The sequence below is a fragment of the Gambusia affinis genome, linkage group LG13 (assembly GCF_019740435.1).
Source record: "Gambusia affinis linkage group LG13, SWU_Gaff_1.0, whole genome shotgun sequence".
NCBI classification, from domain to species: domain Eukaryota; kingdom Metazoa; phylum Chordata; class Actinopteri; order Cyprinodontiformes; family Poeciliidae; genus Gambusia; species Gambusia affinis.
This window is the reverse complement of record NC_057880.1, coordinates 866,205-886,655: the sequence shown is the minus strand read 5'-3', so window position 1 is coordinate 886,655 and position 20,451 is coordinate 866,205. Positions and strand designations below refer to the sequence as shown.

At 37.1% G+C, this 20,451-nt stretch overlaps 1 protein-coding gene across 4 annotated transcripts in view; it reads right to left on the bottom strand.

Annotated features, from left to right (window-relative positions):
* Window positions 1-549: 549 nt before the first annotated feature.
* The window catches only part of atrnl1a (attractin-like 1a), a 251,671-nt gene continuing 231,769 nt past the window's right edge, over window positions 550-20,451 (bottom strand). For all 4 annotated transcript variants that reach the window (XM_044136568.1, XM_044136570.1, XM_044136569.1 and 1 more), the window contains 2 exons: window positions 17,486-17,600; window positions 550-1,840 (listed from right to left, as the gene is read on the bottom strand). In XM_044136568.1, the coding sequence (XP_043992503.1) occupies window positions 1,719-1,840; window positions 17,486-17,600 (237 nt within the window). In that variant the 3' untranslated portion in view covers window positions 550-1,718. The remainder of the gene's footprint in view (window positions 1,841-17,485; window positions 17,601-20,451) is intronic.

Here is a 20,451-nt window from a genome sequence, read left to right as displayed (position 1 = left end):
TGATGTGGGATGAGGAGAGAGAAATAGATATATTTTTCAATAGCAGTATTTGTGTTTGTGGCTTTATAATGCCATACATTCAAAGCCAGACAGTTACTTAAAAAAGAAGTAAATAGTTACGCTCATCACTTTTATTGCAATAACAATAGTGCCACAAAATATCATAATAGGAATTCTTTTAAACAAACTTTGAGATTGCTTGTTTTGAAATATAAACAACTGAAGCCTATTTAACAGTTTCTTGTTTTAGGTGCAATGGCGTATTCCTGCCATTTGAAAATTTTCAAGAATGCTTATGAGATTAATCTAAAAATGTCATATTTGTTATTTATTTTTTATTTTTTGCAGAATTTAGACTTTTCAATCTCTGAAATTTCAAAGCTTTTCAAGGAAAATTCTGAGATGGATCTCAAAATGCCTGAATTTTGAGGCAGAAATGTATTTCTACAACAATGCTGTCATACTTACTGTACCTTTATATATACACAGTAAATGTAAATAAAACACAATGAACTAATCAAAACAGGAATGGTTTATTTCTTCTGTGAAACTTTTATTTGAGTTTTATTTCATTTCTAATGAACATTTTGTCTCTCGACCTTTGAACTCAGTATCTTGTTGTGTAGTGTTTTGTTTTGGTTCCTCCTGTTGCATGGTGAGTTTACCATTTTTCATCATGGCTGTCAAAAAGATTGACACGCCCACAGAACATCCCAGCCTGATACAAAGATGCATCAAAAGGTTTTATTTGTACAGAGTTTTGTTTTTGCTCAGATGGACAAAAACAGTTTTGTGAGCTACCATTCATTAAGCCAGTGGCAATACGGACAATACGGACAATGGTAGACGGACAATAGGGGTGTATCAATTCGCATTGTAGCTTTACAGCAATTTCTGCAGTTTACAAGTTACTTTACAACATTGAAGAAGCTTCGTAGAGAGAAAAAAGTCTGACATCATACAAATCCTGCTGTTATTTTCATGTTTATTCACTAAGTTGATAAAGAGCCAGAGGGTTCAAGCACAAAAGGTAAAACTGTACAGATTCCATAAAATTAGTTGTAAGTAAAAAAAGTGCATTTGTAAAACCTGGTCAATTTTTTACATTAATTTTGCATAATTAATAAATAGTTTATGTTTTGATATGTTGCAATCAAACAAAAAAAGAGTAAAGTTGGATTATGTTGCTTCACAGTGATTAATAAATAGTCTTGTGAATTAGTGGTCTTTTTGAGAGAAATGTGTGGTTTCTCAAAAAAAACGCACGTTTTATGTTTGCATAAAAGTACGGATGAAGCATTTCAGTGCATTCAGACATAATCTCCCAATCACAGAGGACCTGAGCAAATATCAAAATCTACAAGTTCAATGGTGCAGGAAAAAGAAATGTTTCACTAATAACCATTCAACCGTCAAATCCAGAGATCAAAACGCAGTCCTTCAGTGATAATTAAAACTCCTCACACTGGCATAACATCAGCTTACTGTTGAGTAACGTCATGAGGATTTTAACCATTTAACTGGAGTTGTTGAGATATTTGGTTGGGTTTACAGATTGAAAAACAGCCTTTTCTTGTTTAAAAAGATGTGACAAAAACAGGGAAAACAATGACCTTTAACACAGAAGAATCAACAAGTTGCTGTCCATCTTCAACTTTCTAATCAATATTCCGGAGTGTGTAGTTCAAAAGTCAACCAGGGTCAACCCTTCACATCCTTCATACACAGGTCCCCTGATGGTGAACGATGTGTTTGCGGTGCTTCAGACCGAGGCCTCTTTCTTTAGAGTCCACCACTCGCTGCTGAGATGTGTCCACCAGAGCGCTCGCTATGGCGATACCTGAAACCACAGGAAAAAACAGAAATGCTGGTTAAAATATTCTTTATTTTACACTCACTACTCTGCTGAGGAACTTGTAGCCTTTACGCCAGTGGAGCCCAAACCTTTGGCAATGCGGACCAAAATCCCAAACTTGAAAGTCGTCAAAACAGTTATGTATAGACATGAAGGGAATGTCCAACCGTCATATCGGTTATGACGGAAACGGGTTCTTCATCCTACTAATGGATGTATTTTGGTCTGAAATGTGTAAATTGATCTCAGGCTAAAATCCAAACAGCTTGTGAAGCTGGAGCTGGTACAGTTACCATCTACAGTGTCAAGAAAATCCGAGATCATCCCACTTCCCCATGCTGGAGATTTTAGTTTAACAGTAACAATAAATAAAGTTATCTTTAAAATTAATTACTCAAGTAAAATCTAGACCCAACATTAGACTTAAATGTCAATAAAATCAATCTGGTTGTGTGTGTTGTTTCTGTCTCCTGCAAACTTTGCTTTAATTCTACTTTTTTCTATTTAATCATAAGAAATTATAGTCAAGACAGAGAGAGTCATGAAACAGGAAGAGCAGGTTTCCTGGAAAAAGAGGAAGTGAGTTTCCAGCCTGCAGATTTATAAAAATAGTTCAGACTATTACTTATTTCAAAGTATGGAAGTTTTAAAGAAAGAAATCTAAACATTGTGTGTAATTGGATAAGATTCAAAGTAAAATACTTATATTAATATTGGTTTGCTTGTAATAATACTTACACTTGTATTGGTGGGTACTCTTACAAGTAAAACAAGTAACTGTAACTTTGATATCAAATAATAAGAATCATGGATTATTCTTGGTTTCTTTTCAGAAAACATTTGTAAAAACTCACATTAAGATTATAATAAGAGTAACTAATAAGTTATGGTTATCATAACATTATAAATGAATGATAAATCAGAGAAGTAAAAGAAGTTATAAATGTGATTTTTACTCTGAACTTGAAATGGTGTAAAAGGTGTAACTGAAATTAAAGATCACTGACATGTTAGGAGGTAAATGGTAGGTGAAAGGTTAGGAGAAAAAGGGGAACTAACAGGAGAGCAGAGATGGTCAACGCCTTATTTGGAAACAGGTTGTTAAGCAACCTGAGACATTAGTACAGACATCAGGACACAATGTCTCTAAGACAGTGATGGACATGAGATCATCTGTCCAAGCAGGTAGCCAATGAAATAAGCACAGCAACAGTGCTAGCCAATGCAAATGAACCAAAAGGGTGGATGAACCCTATAAAAGGGTGCAAAAGAGGAAACTTTGGTTGGATCCTCCAGGCAGCTTCGAGTCAAGATCGAGATGGACAAAGAACTCTGCAGCTGAAGAAGAGCCGGGGCCACAGAGCCGAAGACTGTCCTGATCATGGGGACCAACCCGTCTGCCCCGCAACATGTGGCTTCAAATTGCACTTTTCTCATCAGCTGGGTTCAGACCCCAAAGACGAAGATGAAGACCAAGGTAAAGACAAAGACAAAGACAAAGAACAAAGACAAAGAAGAAGAACTGATGCCTTCCTTTCTGCCAGCACCCAAGTCCTGTGTGACTTCACCATCCATGAGGAGAAGAAAGCTCGTCAGACCTACAGAGATCCCTGCCTTCGTCGACCAACATCCTCCTACTGCTGTAACACCTCCTTCATCATCAGGCCAGGTCTGGGGTTCGAAAAGCCAAACTCTGTCCGTCTCTCTCAAAGGTTCCCTTTTAAGTTCTCAGTGTCAGCATTAGGGAAAGATAGACTAGATGATTGATTTTTCTTATTTGATTATTTCTGCTACTGAATTAAGCTGTACTGACCCTTGCAAAATTGCCTTACTAATAAAATATTTAGCATAAAGAAAATCTAAAAGATGTTGTGGACATTCAATTAATGAGTCACCTTAAAGTTCTTTGATGGTTGTAAAATAGCTATGATGTTCGATTCTGGAGAGGAAGAGGTGGAAATGTTTATTGGTTCCTGATAGCCCAAATTTAAAACATCATCCTTGGGACTCGCCCGAGTCACTAAAACCTACCTGGTTCAGTAACAAGAGCAAATTGTAATAAAAGAGAACGAGCGACCGTTAACAGGTGTGCTCTGTGAAACTAGTTGGCTGCAGGCTGCTCAGTCTGGCTAATTCACAGGGGGAAGAAGGGTGGGACACCTGGATGGAGGTCGTCAGAAACCAGGCGAATCGTTTCTCGATGCTTAAACAGAGTTTACTTCAGTTCTGGACAGGGTAAATCTCAGCAGATTTAGGAAACTCGATTAACCCGTTAGATGGACAGCTGGTACCACATCTCCCCTCTCAGAAGAGGAAGTAGAGAGTGAGTGAGTAGAGAGAGAAGGAGGGGGGGGGGAGGGGGGGGGATGTGGCGCAATAACAACAGTCAAACACGTCCTGTAAAACATGGGCTGATAGGCCACTCAGCAAAGAAGAAGCCAAACATGTGAGAAGGAGAAGAAGTTTTCCAAAGGGTTTTGTTTGTTTGACTCAGTGCAGTGAGAAACCAAACCACAGCAACTGAAAACTTAAATGATGCGATTTGGTTCCTAATCAAACTGAGTGTTCTGGACCATCAGGTGTGAAAACAACATAACTGACCAAAGACAAGACATGTTTGGTCTGACTTAACTTTAGTTAGCGAGAACAAAATCTGTATATTTATTCAGTGTCTGTAAACCTCTGGGTTTAACTGTATGCTACTGACATTATTTATTGGAACCGATTTTAATCACCTACATTTTTTAACGAGTGATAGAAATGATATTAGCTTTAATGTTTAAATAAAAGCCACTAGATCATGTTGCACATTTTTGTCTGCAACAAAAATGTACAATATGAACATGAACAGATTGTATATAATCTTACATACTGATTCTAAAAGTTAGGGAAATTCCAAACTTCAATGTAGCTGAAATAGCAAACAACTGCACTGGTACTTCAGCAGGTGTGCCGATGGTATTATGGTTTAGTGCTGTTGGAGACCTGTCGCTACGGCGATGGCACTGATGGTTTGCAGGAGCCAAATGAACAAATACTATGAGAAATATGCTCTACTCTTGACATGGTTTGGATCCAGGATATTTGCAGCATTTCACCCTCATGTGCTTCCTTGGATTTATTTTTTTTACATAGTAGAAAGGGGAAAGTGGATTACAGACAGCAGTGTGTGTGCGTCTATGTGTGCACATTTGGACAGAAATGTTTTGCAAAGTTCTGATACAGAGAGCCATACAGCTGAGGTTGGCAGCCAGCTCTGTTCATCCTAAAACACAAAGGGCAGCAGATTGGTCTGTTGCTGCAGTTCTGCAACTCCATGACTCACGTTAAGCTCTTTCTCACCAGCACCTGTTGTAACGGCTCTGGTTTTAATAAAGATCAGAATACATTAAGTTTATTTTCATTACGACCAAAAAGTGACAGTTTTATTGTAAACACTTCCTATGCTATTTTCCAGAAAGGCATTAGAAATATTAAATGCATGACTTGTTACCTATAAAGGAAACTGATTTTCTATTTCAAAGGAAAACAAGGCGGCTAAATGTTCAGGCCTTTTGTGACACTGTTTTTTACTCTCTAGCACTTGGTGAAGGCGGACGCTGTATTCCTCTGCTCTCTTCCTGTTCTTCTGTCCTGCTTGCTCTGTTTTTGTTCTGTCTTTTTCTTTATTTTTGGAGCCTCTTTTGCACGTCTTGCAAATTTACAAACTATAGATCTGGTCAACCGATCTCTGAATGCAACGGATCAAATTTTCTCGACAAGAATACCTGGCACAGGAGAAACCTCTTGTTCTGCAGGACATACCCAGCAGGATACACTCTGGATTTATTCATGATAACAGGATTTATGCTGTTTGGAGCAAGAGGATACCCGGCATATTTGTGACAGATTTGGTCAAACTAGCGAACACTCAGATTCCCACTTTGTGGGACAGAGATGCAAGTTGGATACAAGTCTTGCTGAGACTAGCAGCCCAGCTGAGGACTCTAATACTCACTAACGGGATGGAATCGATCTTGGAGAAGTTGCTAGCTTTGGCTCAGTGGAATGGAAACAGCGATTTGGATAATTGGGATGAACTGAGTTGTATGGGTGAGACTTTAAGTGAGATTGAAATTTAAAATCTTACCCAACCTAAAACTCTTCCTGTTCTCCTGTCCTGCTTGCTCTGTTTTTTGTGCTGTCTTTCTTTGGCTTTCCAATGTTGCATTGGAAGGGCTGCATATTTCAAATTTCCTCGAAGATATGTAAATATAATGCTCCTTACCACCTCACCTCTCCTTTTATCACCCATGTGACTGTGGAGCTGGGCACTTCCAAGGACATGCTTCTATCATACTCCATCATACTGAACTTATGTCGTGAGACTGAGCTACACAAATCATGGCCATATAAAGGCAATACACAAACACAGCAAACACTCCTTGATGTCACCGCCTTTCACTAATGTCTTTGTTTTGTCTCAATGTTGCTATTTGCAAAGTATGCAAACAGCAACATTACCTACCTACATTACCTATTGTGTTTCCTCCTTCTGTTTCCTTCTGTTTCATTACTCCGCAGATTGTAAAAATCTGTGGAGTACTCACTATTAACCTAGAAAATGAATTAGAACGAACTTAGAATCCAGAGACTCACTATTTAGACCAACACTATACTGTTTAGATTATTCCAGTTTATTAGTTTAGAAGTTGTGGAATATTCATCACGTTAGATCACTCTTTAGCTTATTTTTAGAAACTGTGGAGTACTTACTATTTAGACCAATATTATTCTTTTTAAATTAAATTTTTGATTATTATGCAGAGAGACACCTATTACTGCAACCCAGAAGAGGAATTAGGACAAACTTAGTATGCAGACAAAAATCTGCCAGAACAGGAACATTTAGTTTTTACTATTACTTAGAAACTGTGGAATACTCAATACTTTCACATATTTAGAACATACTTAGAAAGTGCAGATAATACTTACTTATACCTATTTAGCAACACACCACAGGTGTATCTAGTGTATATACTTTAGATCAACATTAGATTCTTTTTCTTCTTTTTCTCTTTCCTTTGTTTTGTTATTTTGTATGTATTTCCTTTTACTTCATGTAAACCACTTTGGATTGCCTTGTTGCTAAAAACGTGCTATATAAACAAAATTATCTGCCTTTATTACTTTATCTTTGTTTACACACATATTGTACATGTCCAGAAGAAAAGAAATACTGATGAAAATGTGACTTCAGCAACAATTAAAGCAAATCAGTCATTCCAGCAGGAATTTATATTAAGGTTCACAAGACCCACCTTTTATTTTGGTATTTATTTTTGCTCAGAGCTAAATATTTAGTTTGAAGTTAAATATTAAGCTTGCTAACTTTATATTTTGTTTGACATTTATAAATTAATGAGTAACATGCTGAAAATATGACTTAAAATATAAGAAAAAATGTACCCTTCCTTTTCTTTTATGACAGGCTAAATAACCTAAATTATTGCTATTAATTTTGACTGCAAATAGCACCCGACAAGTTTAACTCAGATTAGGAAATACGAGTACGTCTCTTGTTATCACACACAATTTTATATTTTTTGACACTATATGATTATATTTCCTCACAGGCATTGAGTATGTGTGAGTATTGTAAGCATTAGTGAATGGGTGAAAACATCTTCAATACATTTTGCTGAAAAGTCAAAGCCATTGTTTTTGATCAAAACATGCAAAATTAGAGATTAGAGATTACTACTCAAATGAGTTTAAAGGCCATAAAGGGAGTCAAAAGAACTTTATTTCACTGTGTTCTCAGATCTACACTTCAACATCAATGTAAAGAAAGTTAAAGGAAATATCATCCTTTTTAGTCAATAAACTGTAATGTTTATGTTTGTGATGGTTAAATTTAGCTGTTAGTATTTTAATGTCAGTTTTGTCTTCCTGATCTAGCTTTATGTTCTCTGATTATGTCTACTATTTTATTGCTATGCACCAATTGTGCATCACTAAACCTAAAAGTAAACATTTATCTGTTTAGACACACAAACTGTTTCCAACATTGACTCTTTCTGTAAAAACATGCATGAATGTTACTAGTGTTAAAATATACAAGCAACCTAATGTGAATATTTCTACTTTAAATGGCTTCCAGCTTTGACTAATTGCCATTAGAATTGTGTAGATTTTTCCAGTTGAACACACACATCTCCGTTTGCAAAATTAAATTGGTCAAACATAGTCAAATCATGCTGCAGGTGAGTGTAAGTGTTCATTTGCTACCTTGGTGACCACACACATTAAATGTGATTGTTTTGTCAGGTGAGGTGATTCCTGAGAAATTAATGGGGCCACTTTCAAGAGACAAAAATACCCAGGAACATGGTTGGCGTAGATCTGTTGTGGAAAAAAATAGGTCTGCATCTGGGAAGCATCTGTGGCGGGAGGAGCCAGCTTGCTAACTGGCTGCAGACAGGTCATTCTGAGCCTGAAAACTGTGTGTGATCAAAGAGTGTGTGATCACCCTGAATCAACACACAAGGCATGAAAGCATGTGTACGATCTACACACACGCGGTAAGTTTTACTATACCAGATGTTTACACCGAAAAAGAGCCAAAACCACGACAGATGATGGGAAAGTCTTCAACGTTCACAAGTAATAATGTATATTGAAAAACTAGGCTGACTTTATGAATAGTGCATGGAAGTCTTTGTTGACACTGAGTGACATTCATAAGAAGCCATCACTAAGAAGAGGGCGTAATCATCCAAACAAAGGAGGCCTCAACTGGAGAAAGTAAGAATAAAATATTAGTAAAAAGAACAAATCAAAATGAATTGATTTGGTGCCGGTTAGAGCAGGACAATTCTAGAACTCAACACACATAATCTCTTCATTCCACAGGTCTACCCAAATGGCCCTGTTCTCAGTCAGGGCCATTTGGCCCTGGAAGAGGAAAGTCTTCAATCCTCACCTTTCTCCTTTCACTTATGAAATGTGACTTCCTGCATTTAGACTGCCTAGCAGCTGCTGTCAGTCAGACTGTTGATGACTTTTCACACATGGAGCCCGCCTCCAAGTTTCACTGAGAAGGGACAGCTTGTCCACCGAGTGACTGAGTCAAAGTCACCGTGGCCTGAAATGATGGACAGAGCTGTAATATGTATATATATATAAAAAGTGACAGGGTTTTATTTTTGGCTCCATGACAACAACCTACTTTCTCCTTAACTTTATCAGTTTTACCAGTTTTTTTTTTTGTTGTTTTTTTTCTCCTTCAACTAAAGTTGCATTTTAGAAAACAGAAACCTATCAGGTTTCTGGAGGAGCATATTTTCAGCAGGAGGAGCATTTTTTCAGCAGACAGAGAAACACAAAGTTTCTTTTCAGACCTCTTCTTGTGCTCAGACACTGGGGTCGTTACAGAGATGCAGCATTGTTCTTCGACTTTTCTTATCTGCCTGTGGAGCAGAGGAGGTGTTTTCTAAATTCCGTCTGGGAATACAAAAACACTGGAACTTTAATGTCACCAAATTAATAAACAAGAACTGGAAAGGAGGAAAGAGAGCGGTTGAGGTAGGTTGGTAAGACGTTTCTATAAGGTATCCTAAAAACCAGATATGTAAATGGCCCTGTTCTAAAAAGATGTTTAATCAAATGTACATTTCTTCAAAAATCAATTTTGAATATCTTTTTTAGGGTATTGAAGATAGTGATGGGACTGCATGTGATATTCTTGTGATTTTTGAATTACTTTTTCAAATTCTCCTTTTCAGATGGAGCTTCGCCGCCACCTGGTTCTAAGAGCAACACATTGCATGCTATTGATGCTAAAAAGCACAAAAATTAGACCGTCTTTCATTGAATTAGCTGAATTGAAACTGTAATAATTAGTTAAGGTTAACACAATCTGAGTACCTCAACATTTTCTAAGGAATGCATTTATTTTGAATTAGTGGATAATTTTTTTGGAAATGTTGGCAAAATGTCATACTTGTGTTCAATTTGATTTTACAAAAACTTGATCTGATTACATTTTAACTAACAAGAATCAGGAAGCAGAGTATTCCATTCTTCGGTCTTGGTTTGGGATGTTTTTGTACCATTTAGTTTGGCTCTGCTTCCTTCTTAGTGAAAGTGTGAAGTACAGCTGTCAGGATGGAAACCAGTGAAAATAAACAAGGCCAAGACTTTGTAATTTAGCATTATTGTTTAGTCTGCTCTTTGTAATCAGTTTTTCATCCCCTTCTTACTTGACAAAAGTAAAAAAGGGATGAATAAAACTAGTCATGTGCAAGCCCCTTGAGACACATGTAGACACATGCTGGCTGCAACACGTTCAGTTTGCTTCCACACCGAGAGAAAAAGTAAAATGATCAGCATGGAAAGAGAAAAAGCCTCTACTTACTGCAGCTTTGTTAACCAATCTATTCATTCATTTTTGTAAACAAGAAATGATATGTATTATGCTTTTCACTGGTCCTCCCACTACATACATCCCCAAATTGCATGAAAGTTTGGTTGTTTTATAATGTCTGTTGGAGATTATAAAAACTCACATGACCATTTTAACTTTGAATGACATTACCTGAGATTTGGACTACCCACATCCTGGACAGGATATACACAAGGGCTTTTATTGGAGTGCTGTTGTCTATGTTCTGGACAACAACAGAAATGCAAGAAGGGTGAATATTGCTGGTATGAGAGAGTTTGAGAAATGTTGGGAACCAAAGAAGTGGGCTGTAATTTAGGCACTTTGTGCCCTGCTGCTTAAAAACTTCTTCTTAAGCAGCAGGGCACAAAGTGCCTAAATTACAGCCCACTTCTTTGATTAAGCAAAGAATAAATCCAGCATTGTCTTGTTAAGTGTCCAGTTATCAGCTATCAATCGGACGCAACAACATGAAACTCCTCTGCTTTCTGTGAACAGGCCTTTGACTAGTGGCCTGTAAGAATCTTCCCTGGCAATATCATCCTCTACTTCCCTTTACTGCATTGACCTCCTTCCGCCCTCCTCTTCCCCGCTCCAAACCTTCTCTCTCTGCCTCCTTCTCTGAGTCTGACTGGATTGCTTCTCAACAGAAATCGTTGGGCAAAGCTCACAAACTGAGCTCCATTGAACTGAAATTGATCTCTGATACTTTGATCCTCTGTCTTTGAAACAATCCACCCCACTGGGATGGATTCCTGTCAGTCCCACTCTTTCATCTGTCTTATTGTTGACTCTTAGTCAAACATTGAGGGTTTTTTCTGTATGTTTCACTCCCAGTACACCCTCACTACCCACTTCAAGCACATCTGTTTGACTGCTTAGCAAAAATAGTGAATCGACTAATCACTCCACTCTGTAGATTTGGATATTTTGATGTGAAGACATGCTGAAATTCAAACAGAATCAGAGTTAGAATAGAGATAAAATTCTTGTTGGTACCAGACAGGTTGGTTTGAGTACCAACTGAGTTCAAAGAATTATGGGAAGACTAGTTCAGAGCCTTAGAAAAGCTGTCAAACCTTGAAGAAGTTATTCTTTTGTTATAGCAACAAAAGAATAACTTTCACACAGGGTCACCAAAATTACAATGCCTTAAACCAATAATTCAGATGAATGGTGGTGTGATCATTCCTTTACATCCTTTGGCACACCAAACGCTCTAAGGAATGTGACAGAAGCAAGGTAACCAATTACAGCCTAACTCAGGTTATGGAGGCTGTACAACTGGAAGGACTTTTGCTCTTATCTTTTTACTTTTGGGCAGTAATAATGATTCCCAACTCCAACGTTTCTCTTGTATGGATAGACAAATTTAAAAAGAAGCAGCAAAAGCAAATGAGGTGGATTAGCAGTGCTAACGAATAACTGTTTAAAAACAGTTTAAAAGTCTCGCACCTGAATTTGTGTTGATTCCAGTCAGACAAACCATTAATGAACTAGTTTTTTCTTCATTCCAAATAATATTGAGGGAAAACAAAATAATAATTATTTGTGATAAGTGAATACATGATCCAATCTTGAGAAACTCTTTCATCATTTGTTTGAGAGGGTGTTCTTCACCCCCAAGCCTCTGCCATGGGTTGAAGCTGGATATCTGGTTGCCTGGTTTTGAAAAGCAGCAGCTAAGCACAGTGTGAGCATTTCATTAAATGTTTCCCATAATGCATGTGGCCCAGCAGTCCTGACTTCTTGAAGCCGGAGTTTCAAAAAGAGCAGGAGTTTTTAAAGAGACACAAGGTTGGTGCTGTGGTGGCACAGGGGCAAAGCACAACCCACGTATTGAGGCCTTAGTCCTTGTGACAGTGATCGCAGGTTTGATTCCCGGCCTGGTGACATTGGCTTCCCTCTTTCTCATGCTGTTTCTTGTTGAACTACTTTCAAATAAAGGCCACTAGAGCAAACAAAATCTTAAAAAAAGAGACACCAGCCCAATTTAAAGGTGTTAAATTACAATGCCAAATTTCTTTTAAGTCATGTTTGATGTATACATAATTTTTATAACAGCTAAAATTAACATAGTTACTTGATTTTACTATAAAATGTTTCTAGGTGCCTGGAAAACACCTGCCACCTTTAAACTCTGCAATTCTCTTGAGTCTCAAATGGGTCTGCCCCCTAAACCTGTGACCATAATTCCCTTTAGATAGTCTAGCCTTATTGATGGTGTCATTCAGGACATGTTGAGCTGGAACATCATCTCTACTGCTAGGTCATGACAGTCATTAGATTATTGTGCAGATTTCAATCAGAGGCCTCTTCAGATTCATTACCAGACTGACAACAAATCAGTCTGGCAATGATGCTAGGATGAGGATGCTGTGGAGATCCTTCTTGTCCACTGCATCACCATCCATAACAACTTGGATGATAGGAGTTATGACAACATTTAATTTCCTTTAAGGGTAAATAAAGTATTTTTGAATGGAACGGCCTTGAATGTCAAGAATCCATCCATCTATCCATCCATTTTCTAACACCCTTGTCCCTAATGGGGTCAGAAGGAGTTCTAGTGCCCATCTCCAGCTAACGTTCCGGTGAGAGGTGGGGTCACCCTGGACAGGTTGCCAGTCTGTCGCAGTCAAGAAGGAACATTTCTAAAAAAATCCACTCGAGTGAAACAAACAGAAAATAAAACAAGGGTCTGACTAGAGCCAGAATTTTGGTCTAGATTGCTTCCATTTTCCATTCTCATTATCATGAATCAGTTGTGTTTTGCTAAATGTAAAGGGGTCAGTTAATGGTGACCCCTCCAGGGAGCAGTAAAGGAGGACAAGCAGAAAACAAAGCTTGGAACGAGTGTGGGTGAAGTGGAGCTAAAATGGGCTCCCTCATCACGGATTCCTCTTGAAGTGTCTCCCACAGAGAGTGGGTGGAGTTAGCCTGCAGTGACTTCATACCCGCTCATCCCAACATCAATGGAGGACTACTGTCTGGTGGCCGCACGCAGGGTCTCGTGGGAGCTCACGGGTGGGTGGGGTGAGACCACTTCCATTAATTCCTCAGTACTTAAGAGTACCATGTGTGTTTACACGCCTGGACCTAGATCTTTCATTTTTGACTGTGCATGCTGTGATCACGGCAGACAGTCTGATTTTTAAATGAACGGAGGGAGACAAGACTGTTGGCTGCAGGCTTCAAAAACAGATGGAGGGGACTGATGTGATCAGATGAAGAAAAATACCACAAGAGTCTGAAGCGGTTGATTCATACGCCAAGACTTGTCACTTCCTGCTTTTATTTTAAATAAAAAGATTATGTGGGAGCTATAATCAAGTCCAAAATTGTCACAATTGTGACTGAAAGTTGTCCAGAAATGTAAACAAAGCTGTTTTAATCTCAAAGATGTTTTTGAAATGTTATTTTCCCTTAGCTCAATGTCTAATAACTACAAAAAAAGAAAAAACACACAAATAAAATAATGGCAATCTTTTGCCGAAAGTACTTTTTGTTGCCTAAAATATCTTTTGAAAAGCGAGAGGGGGTAATTTTTTTTTTGTTTTTTGACAAAATCACTTATGGCAAAAAATGACGCTATAGGCCATTATTTCAGGAAGATGACGAAATGTAATAATGTTTCATTATTTTCAAGTTTCCGCACCATCATATAAATTCTTACATCTTGTTTAAGTTTTGCTTACAGGTCTTTGTTTTGTATATGTTTAAAGAACAGATTGTTGCACTTGGAAAAGTACGAAAGAACACTAATTTCTGAATTTCAAATTATTCCACCAATTTGTGTAAAGAGGTATGTGAAATATATATATATATATATATATATATATATATATATATATATATATATATATATATATATATATATATATATATATATATATATATATATAGGGGTATGTGTGTGTATGTGTGTTTTAAAACCTAAAAATTTTTGCACTAGAATGAGGTGGTTATTTGGCCTTAAATGAAGAACAATTTCCTGTCACACAAGTCATATCCTCAAAAACCAGTGAAAAGATGAAAATTTACATCAACGTCAAACTTCATAGCTTGTAAAACATGTTAGCTGCGTTCCCGGTAATACACCGAGGGCTGCCAATGCTTAAGTGAGGGATGCTAAACATCCCTCACTTCATTCTTCATTAAAGATTTAAAATAAAATGAAAAATTCAGTTTGTATCCTTGTCTGTCTGTGTAGCTCACCATTTTACAGTGAAATCAAGTAGATAAGTAACATCAAGCAACCAACTGTCTGTTTTTGCTTTACGAGAGTTAACAGATACGTTGTTCGCTACAGAGTGAGGCATCACGTTAAAAGTTTTATGTTGGAACACTGTGGCCGTAGACGTGACTGGAGGACCTGAACTCAGTTCATTGACAGATTAACATCTTGATTCTCTAATGATGTCATACTGACTTCCTGAAGGTGGAGTTTCACAAAGAGCAGGACTTTCTTAAACAGACAAGGTGTTAAATTACAAAGTCAAATTTCTTTTAAGTCATATTTGATTATATTTGTTTTTATAACAACTGAAGGTCACATAATTATTTGATTGTGCTATAAAATGACTCTATGATGCAGGAAAATACATCATACTGTCCCTTTAAGTTTGTGGTTTGTGTGTTTGGGAGCAGCTCCATCCATGACATTTTGTGGAAAATATAGCTTCTCATGTCTGCTCTGCTCATTTCCCTCTAATAAAGGAAATTAAATCTAGTTTTTGAATCAACCAACACAGTCTAACAGAAGAGAACTCTGCAGGAGGAAAGGAAAATAAATAAAGAGAGACTGAACACATACATGCAGTGGAAGATGAGCTGAGGGGAGAGAACATTGGCACTGTGCTGACGGCGCACAACGCTCCACGCCTCGGTCAGATCTGAGGAAGTGCTGCTGTCTTTTAGTGATTTCCACACCAGTTTGGTGGTCGACTACGGCGACGGGGGAATATCACATGATACCCGGTTATAGGGCAACATGAGCTCAGATGGTGGAAAATCGGGGGAACAATTGATCTGACAGAGTGTTGGAGGGGAAACCTGGCAGATCTGAAAGTTGCCGCCGTACGCCACATTTTTCTGCTCAATAATACATCAGGCAGCTGAAAAACTGTCTGATCTGGATATGCAAGTCTTTTTAAACATGTTGCTAAATCAGTTAGGATTTGATTGAAGAACAGGCAATTTAATTCGAACAATACCTTGGAAGCCATTTCCGTGGCTTTTGTTTGAAACTCCACAGGCTGTTTGGCGATGAACGGCGAAAAGTAACAGTTTTGCTTTTAAAAGCGTCATGAATTGTAACAACACTTTCTGTGAGCCTAAAATATCACAGATGTAGCTCAGAGGCAGCTTATGGTTTTACAAGAACAGTAAAATCAGACAAAAAAATCAAAACAGAGAGAGAGATATAAGCAATATGAGAGCTGGTACGTGTTAAGATTAATCATAAAGAGTTTGGCAGGAGCACGGCCTGCTAATGGAAGCTTATGCTGCAGCTGGGAAAACGATAAGCACCGAATACAACGGAGGCAGCAGTTTTCTGTTCCTGTTCCATATGAGCAAACAGGAAGCCAGCAGCCAATAGAAATGTTTTAAACTGTTTAAAATACAGCAGAATGTGAACTACAGAGAGGTGCCAAACCTGAATCACAATATGCTTGAAAAAAGATTTTTAAGTCAGGCTCCACCGTTTGCAATTTTCTTACCGATCGGCAAATATCAATTTTTAAAAAGCTTGACATGCCAATTCTGATTATGGGCAATTTGTTTTTTTTTTTGTGTTAAATGTTGCTAAATATAGCAACAAAGTCGCTGAGTTGGTAACAGTGGAGTGAGTGCTCCAAATTATTATGCAAGTGATATTTTCTCAGATTTTCTTAAATGTTCAATGCAAATGATTGTCAGTATAATTTTCAAGTCATGAACTACTACAGTATAAGTCAAATTTTACTGAACAGAGCTCCCCATGAGAACAGTATTTCTTTTCACAAAGAAAAAAACTCAAAATGCACTGTTCCAAATTATTATGCACAGCAGATTTTCTAAACATTTTATGGATAATAAAGAACTGCAAATGGTCATTCTTTGAATGTGCAGCATTAAGTGGTCACATGTACTAAAATCAGAAGCTATTTCAATCAAAACATCTTAACAGAATTCCTTGTTAACATAGAACCTTCTTTGATATCACAGCACAATTCTAGCATCCATTGAACTTTGTGGAAAGTTTCTGCTTGAATTTCTTTGCAGGATGTCGGAATACCTTTCCAGAACTGCTGTTTCGATATGAACTGCATTCCATCCTCAGCTCTTCTGCTTGAGGAAACTCCAAAGGTCCTCAATAGGGTTGAGGTCAGAGGTCAGAGGAGGATGGTGACCACACCATGAGTTTCTCCCCTCTTATGCCCATAGCAGCCAATGACACAGTGGTATTCCTTGCAGCATGAGATGGCGCATTGTGATGATGAAGATGATTTTGCTACAGAAGGTATGGCTTTGAACCATGAAAGAAAGTGATCAGTCAGAAAGTCCCTATACTTTGCTGAGGTCATTTCCACACCTTCAGTGACTCTGAATGGGCAGACCAATCATTCTCTTCCCATGATTTCAGCCCAAAGCATGACTCCACCACCTCCTTGCTGACATCACAGGCTGAGGTAGATAAGATCAGAGGATAAGATCGGCTTCACATGTAAGTATCGACAGCTTAGGCTGATATGGAAACACATCCATCTATTTGGGACTCTATTACTCATTACTTATGCCTGTACCCCGGTTTTAAAAATCACAATACAAATTTAGAATTGATATAATATACATTAAAATTTATAGGTTAAGCCAAGTCGTGTTCACACGATCATTTCTTTCATTAAAGCCTGCTGCACGCCTGGAGGAAATTCAAGTGGGTGATGTAATCTTTCACTTCTAACTTAGCTGTCGGAACATGAAATAATTTTAATTGTAAGTAATTGATACACAATGACACAATTAATATGTAAACGGATTTTAAGGACTTTATTTTGCAAAAAATGGCTAATTCCCTATGTCCTACAAAATTCCATAATTTCATCAGGAAAAAATAATTTTATTCTGATTATTGACAGCTTATCTAACAGCAGCACATTTAGATGATGTGCCTGTGCTGTGATGTGCGGCATGTGGGTCAGTTCGTTGTGTGTGGATCATACCAGACTGTCCAGGTGGAGGTATTCCAGATGGGAGTCTTGGGAGATGCAGCAGCACAGTGAGGACTCCTGCTCGGCTGCCCCAGCACGGCTCCATGGCAAAGAGCTTCGGCACCGCCTGCGTATGACACGACAACAACAATCCTCATCTAACATTCAGACAAAGACAGGAATCTGTACTTAAACATAACTCTAACATTGTGTTTTTGTAGAGATTACATTATGTTAGAGTTATGACAATTAAATTGATGATGCCAGGAATTGTGCCTAATATTTATCATTTTGAGTTTGGTTCCACATATTATGATTTGATTTTAAGCTAAAACATATTTTATGTCTATTTGTTTTCGGTTTGATAAAGACCATTTGAGTTCATCAATATTTTATGTAAGCATGGATATAAATATAAAGCATGAGCCGATTGAGGCAACTGTTGATGTTAATTTAAGTGTGGATGCGTGGCTAACATGGACATTCCTGTATGGGAGCAGAAAGCAGAGGAGCTACTGCATGCTTCATAAAAAAATGAAGCATGCCTTTACTTTCTACCATCTTCAGCATAACACCTTTAAAACCACCAATTAAAATCGTAATATTTTTCTAGAAAAACTCTGGTGCCTAGCCTTAGGATTACGTTATGATACTCCCAGATATTCAATTTCTACATATTTATTCAGGACAAAAGAAAAAGAAAGGCTTAAAGCAAATGAAGTTATGATTTAAATAACACATAACTTGTATTAAGAGCCACTGCAATAAATCAATATTTATGAGGGATTTTATTAAGTGGAGTCACTTATTAAAACTTTTTAGTCAGAGCCTTGAGTATTTGTAAAGGTATATCAGAGATTAGAAATTCTTATCTAAACATTTGAATCTTAGTTTGATTTCTATGGGTCTCAACAGGTTGTTTACTGAGGAAAACACATTTGATATGCATTGCTACTTACTAGTCATTTTTGGTCCTGCAGCTTAAACACAATAAAAACATTTTACATTACATTTGACTGTAACTTATCTAACCCCCCAAAATTACTTTTAAATGGGATTTCCTCCTTTGACAGACTGAATGACTTCATTCACTTCTTCCATTGCTCCTCGTAAAAATACAGACAGACTACAATTCTAGTAGCAAATTAACGTCATAGTTCACAACCTCTCCTTTGTTTCTTGGGGGAAAAAAGGAGAAATGGACAATTTGAAATTCCACCAGAGAAATACAAGTCAATATGAGAAATCTCAGACTGAGTGAGCAGTGAGAGAAGATGAAAAATCAAGCAGAATTGCGTAAAAAGGCAATAGCATGGCTAGATATGGACATTATGTTGCAATCTTATCCAAATACACATAAAATAAAAACTATTTTTGATGTATCTAAAATCCACCCCACTTTTTAAGTCAATTTATTTTGGTTGATTTCTTTCCTATGTGTGATCCCAATGAGAGGTCTGCATTACAAGATCAAATGGATAATATTTCCATTCATCTCAGTGAAAACAAGAAGAGTCACTCATATTGATTTAGTTTGACCCTTATGCCATATTGTACCACAAAAGTCACTGATTGTTTGACACTGACTGTGAGAGAGGTTCGACATGTTTCTATCAACAAACTGTATACAGTATATTTGGCTACTTTTCACACCTCTAAGTTACCAAAGATTTAATTATTATTTTATCTTTGATTTGAATTGTTAAGTTCCAACTCAGAACAATGATAAAAATAAAAATAAAAAAATCTATTGTTTTTCATCTTTCTAAGGCATGTATAGTTGCATTGAGTTGTATTTTTTAAAATGAATATTGTTATATCATTTAACTCATAAGAGCTCTTATGATACATGGGCAACACATACTCTTTCTATGTACATGTACTTATTATACAACGTTGAAAAACTAATATTTTTGAGATGGCATTAATCTGTCCAAATCAAGGAGACAATCATAACTGTACACCCACTTAACAGTTTTGTCAAAACACTAGGAAATGCAAAATAATGTCCTACTCGTCATTCAAACCCTTTTATCACTGACAGAACATAGCTATCTCAAAAATATGTCCTTTTCACATCTACAAGTGTCTAATTAATGGACTCCAATAAAATAGTTAGGCTACAAGAAGTCTTGCATCCACAACCCAACATAATCTGCCCCTGAAAACCATCTAAATGTCCTTCAGATGTATCTATATATTTTTTTTATTTTTATCATGCTCTGTGTCAGCATACTCCCTTTTTTTCCCAAGAATTTTTGTTAAAATTACGATATTTAGATGTTAAACAGTATTACTGTATATTTTGGGTCACATAAGACGAATTTAATTCCAGCTTCATGCAAATTTGTAAGAATTTTGAAGATTAAAGGAGCTTTGGGTCATCAAGACAATGATGCAGAGTAAGGTATTTATCATTTAACTGTATGTATATCATCTACAAATGAAGTACTAATGGTTACTTCAGGTATTAAATCAACAATCAGGCCAGTCGGTGGCAATGTAACACTGCCTAGAGAGTAACACAAAACACGGAACAGCATCATGTTCAAGTTATGATGGCAAAGACATTATTATTATTATATATATATATTAAAAAAAACACAACTCCCATGTATATTAGTGAGAGATAAAGAAGTATTTTGAAATTTTTCCACTCAGAGCCATTTTCAAAAATGATTACTTCTGGTCTTACAAGACACATAATCTATGTGAACGCACAGCCGAAGCAATGAAAAAAACCTTTGTGAATATATCTAAATTAGACACATAAATGGCCAATGTTTTTTGCCATTGGTCTGTAGAGCATAAAATATTCATTTAAACAATTTCACTAGAATCATAAGAGGGTTCAGTAAAATCCAAAATGTTCAGGAAAAACACCTGTGAAGAACTGTGAAGCTAAAAGACGGGAGATTAAAAGTGAAACATACCAAATGCAGAGTTAATCATCTGTACAAAAACCTTTGGCTGAATGA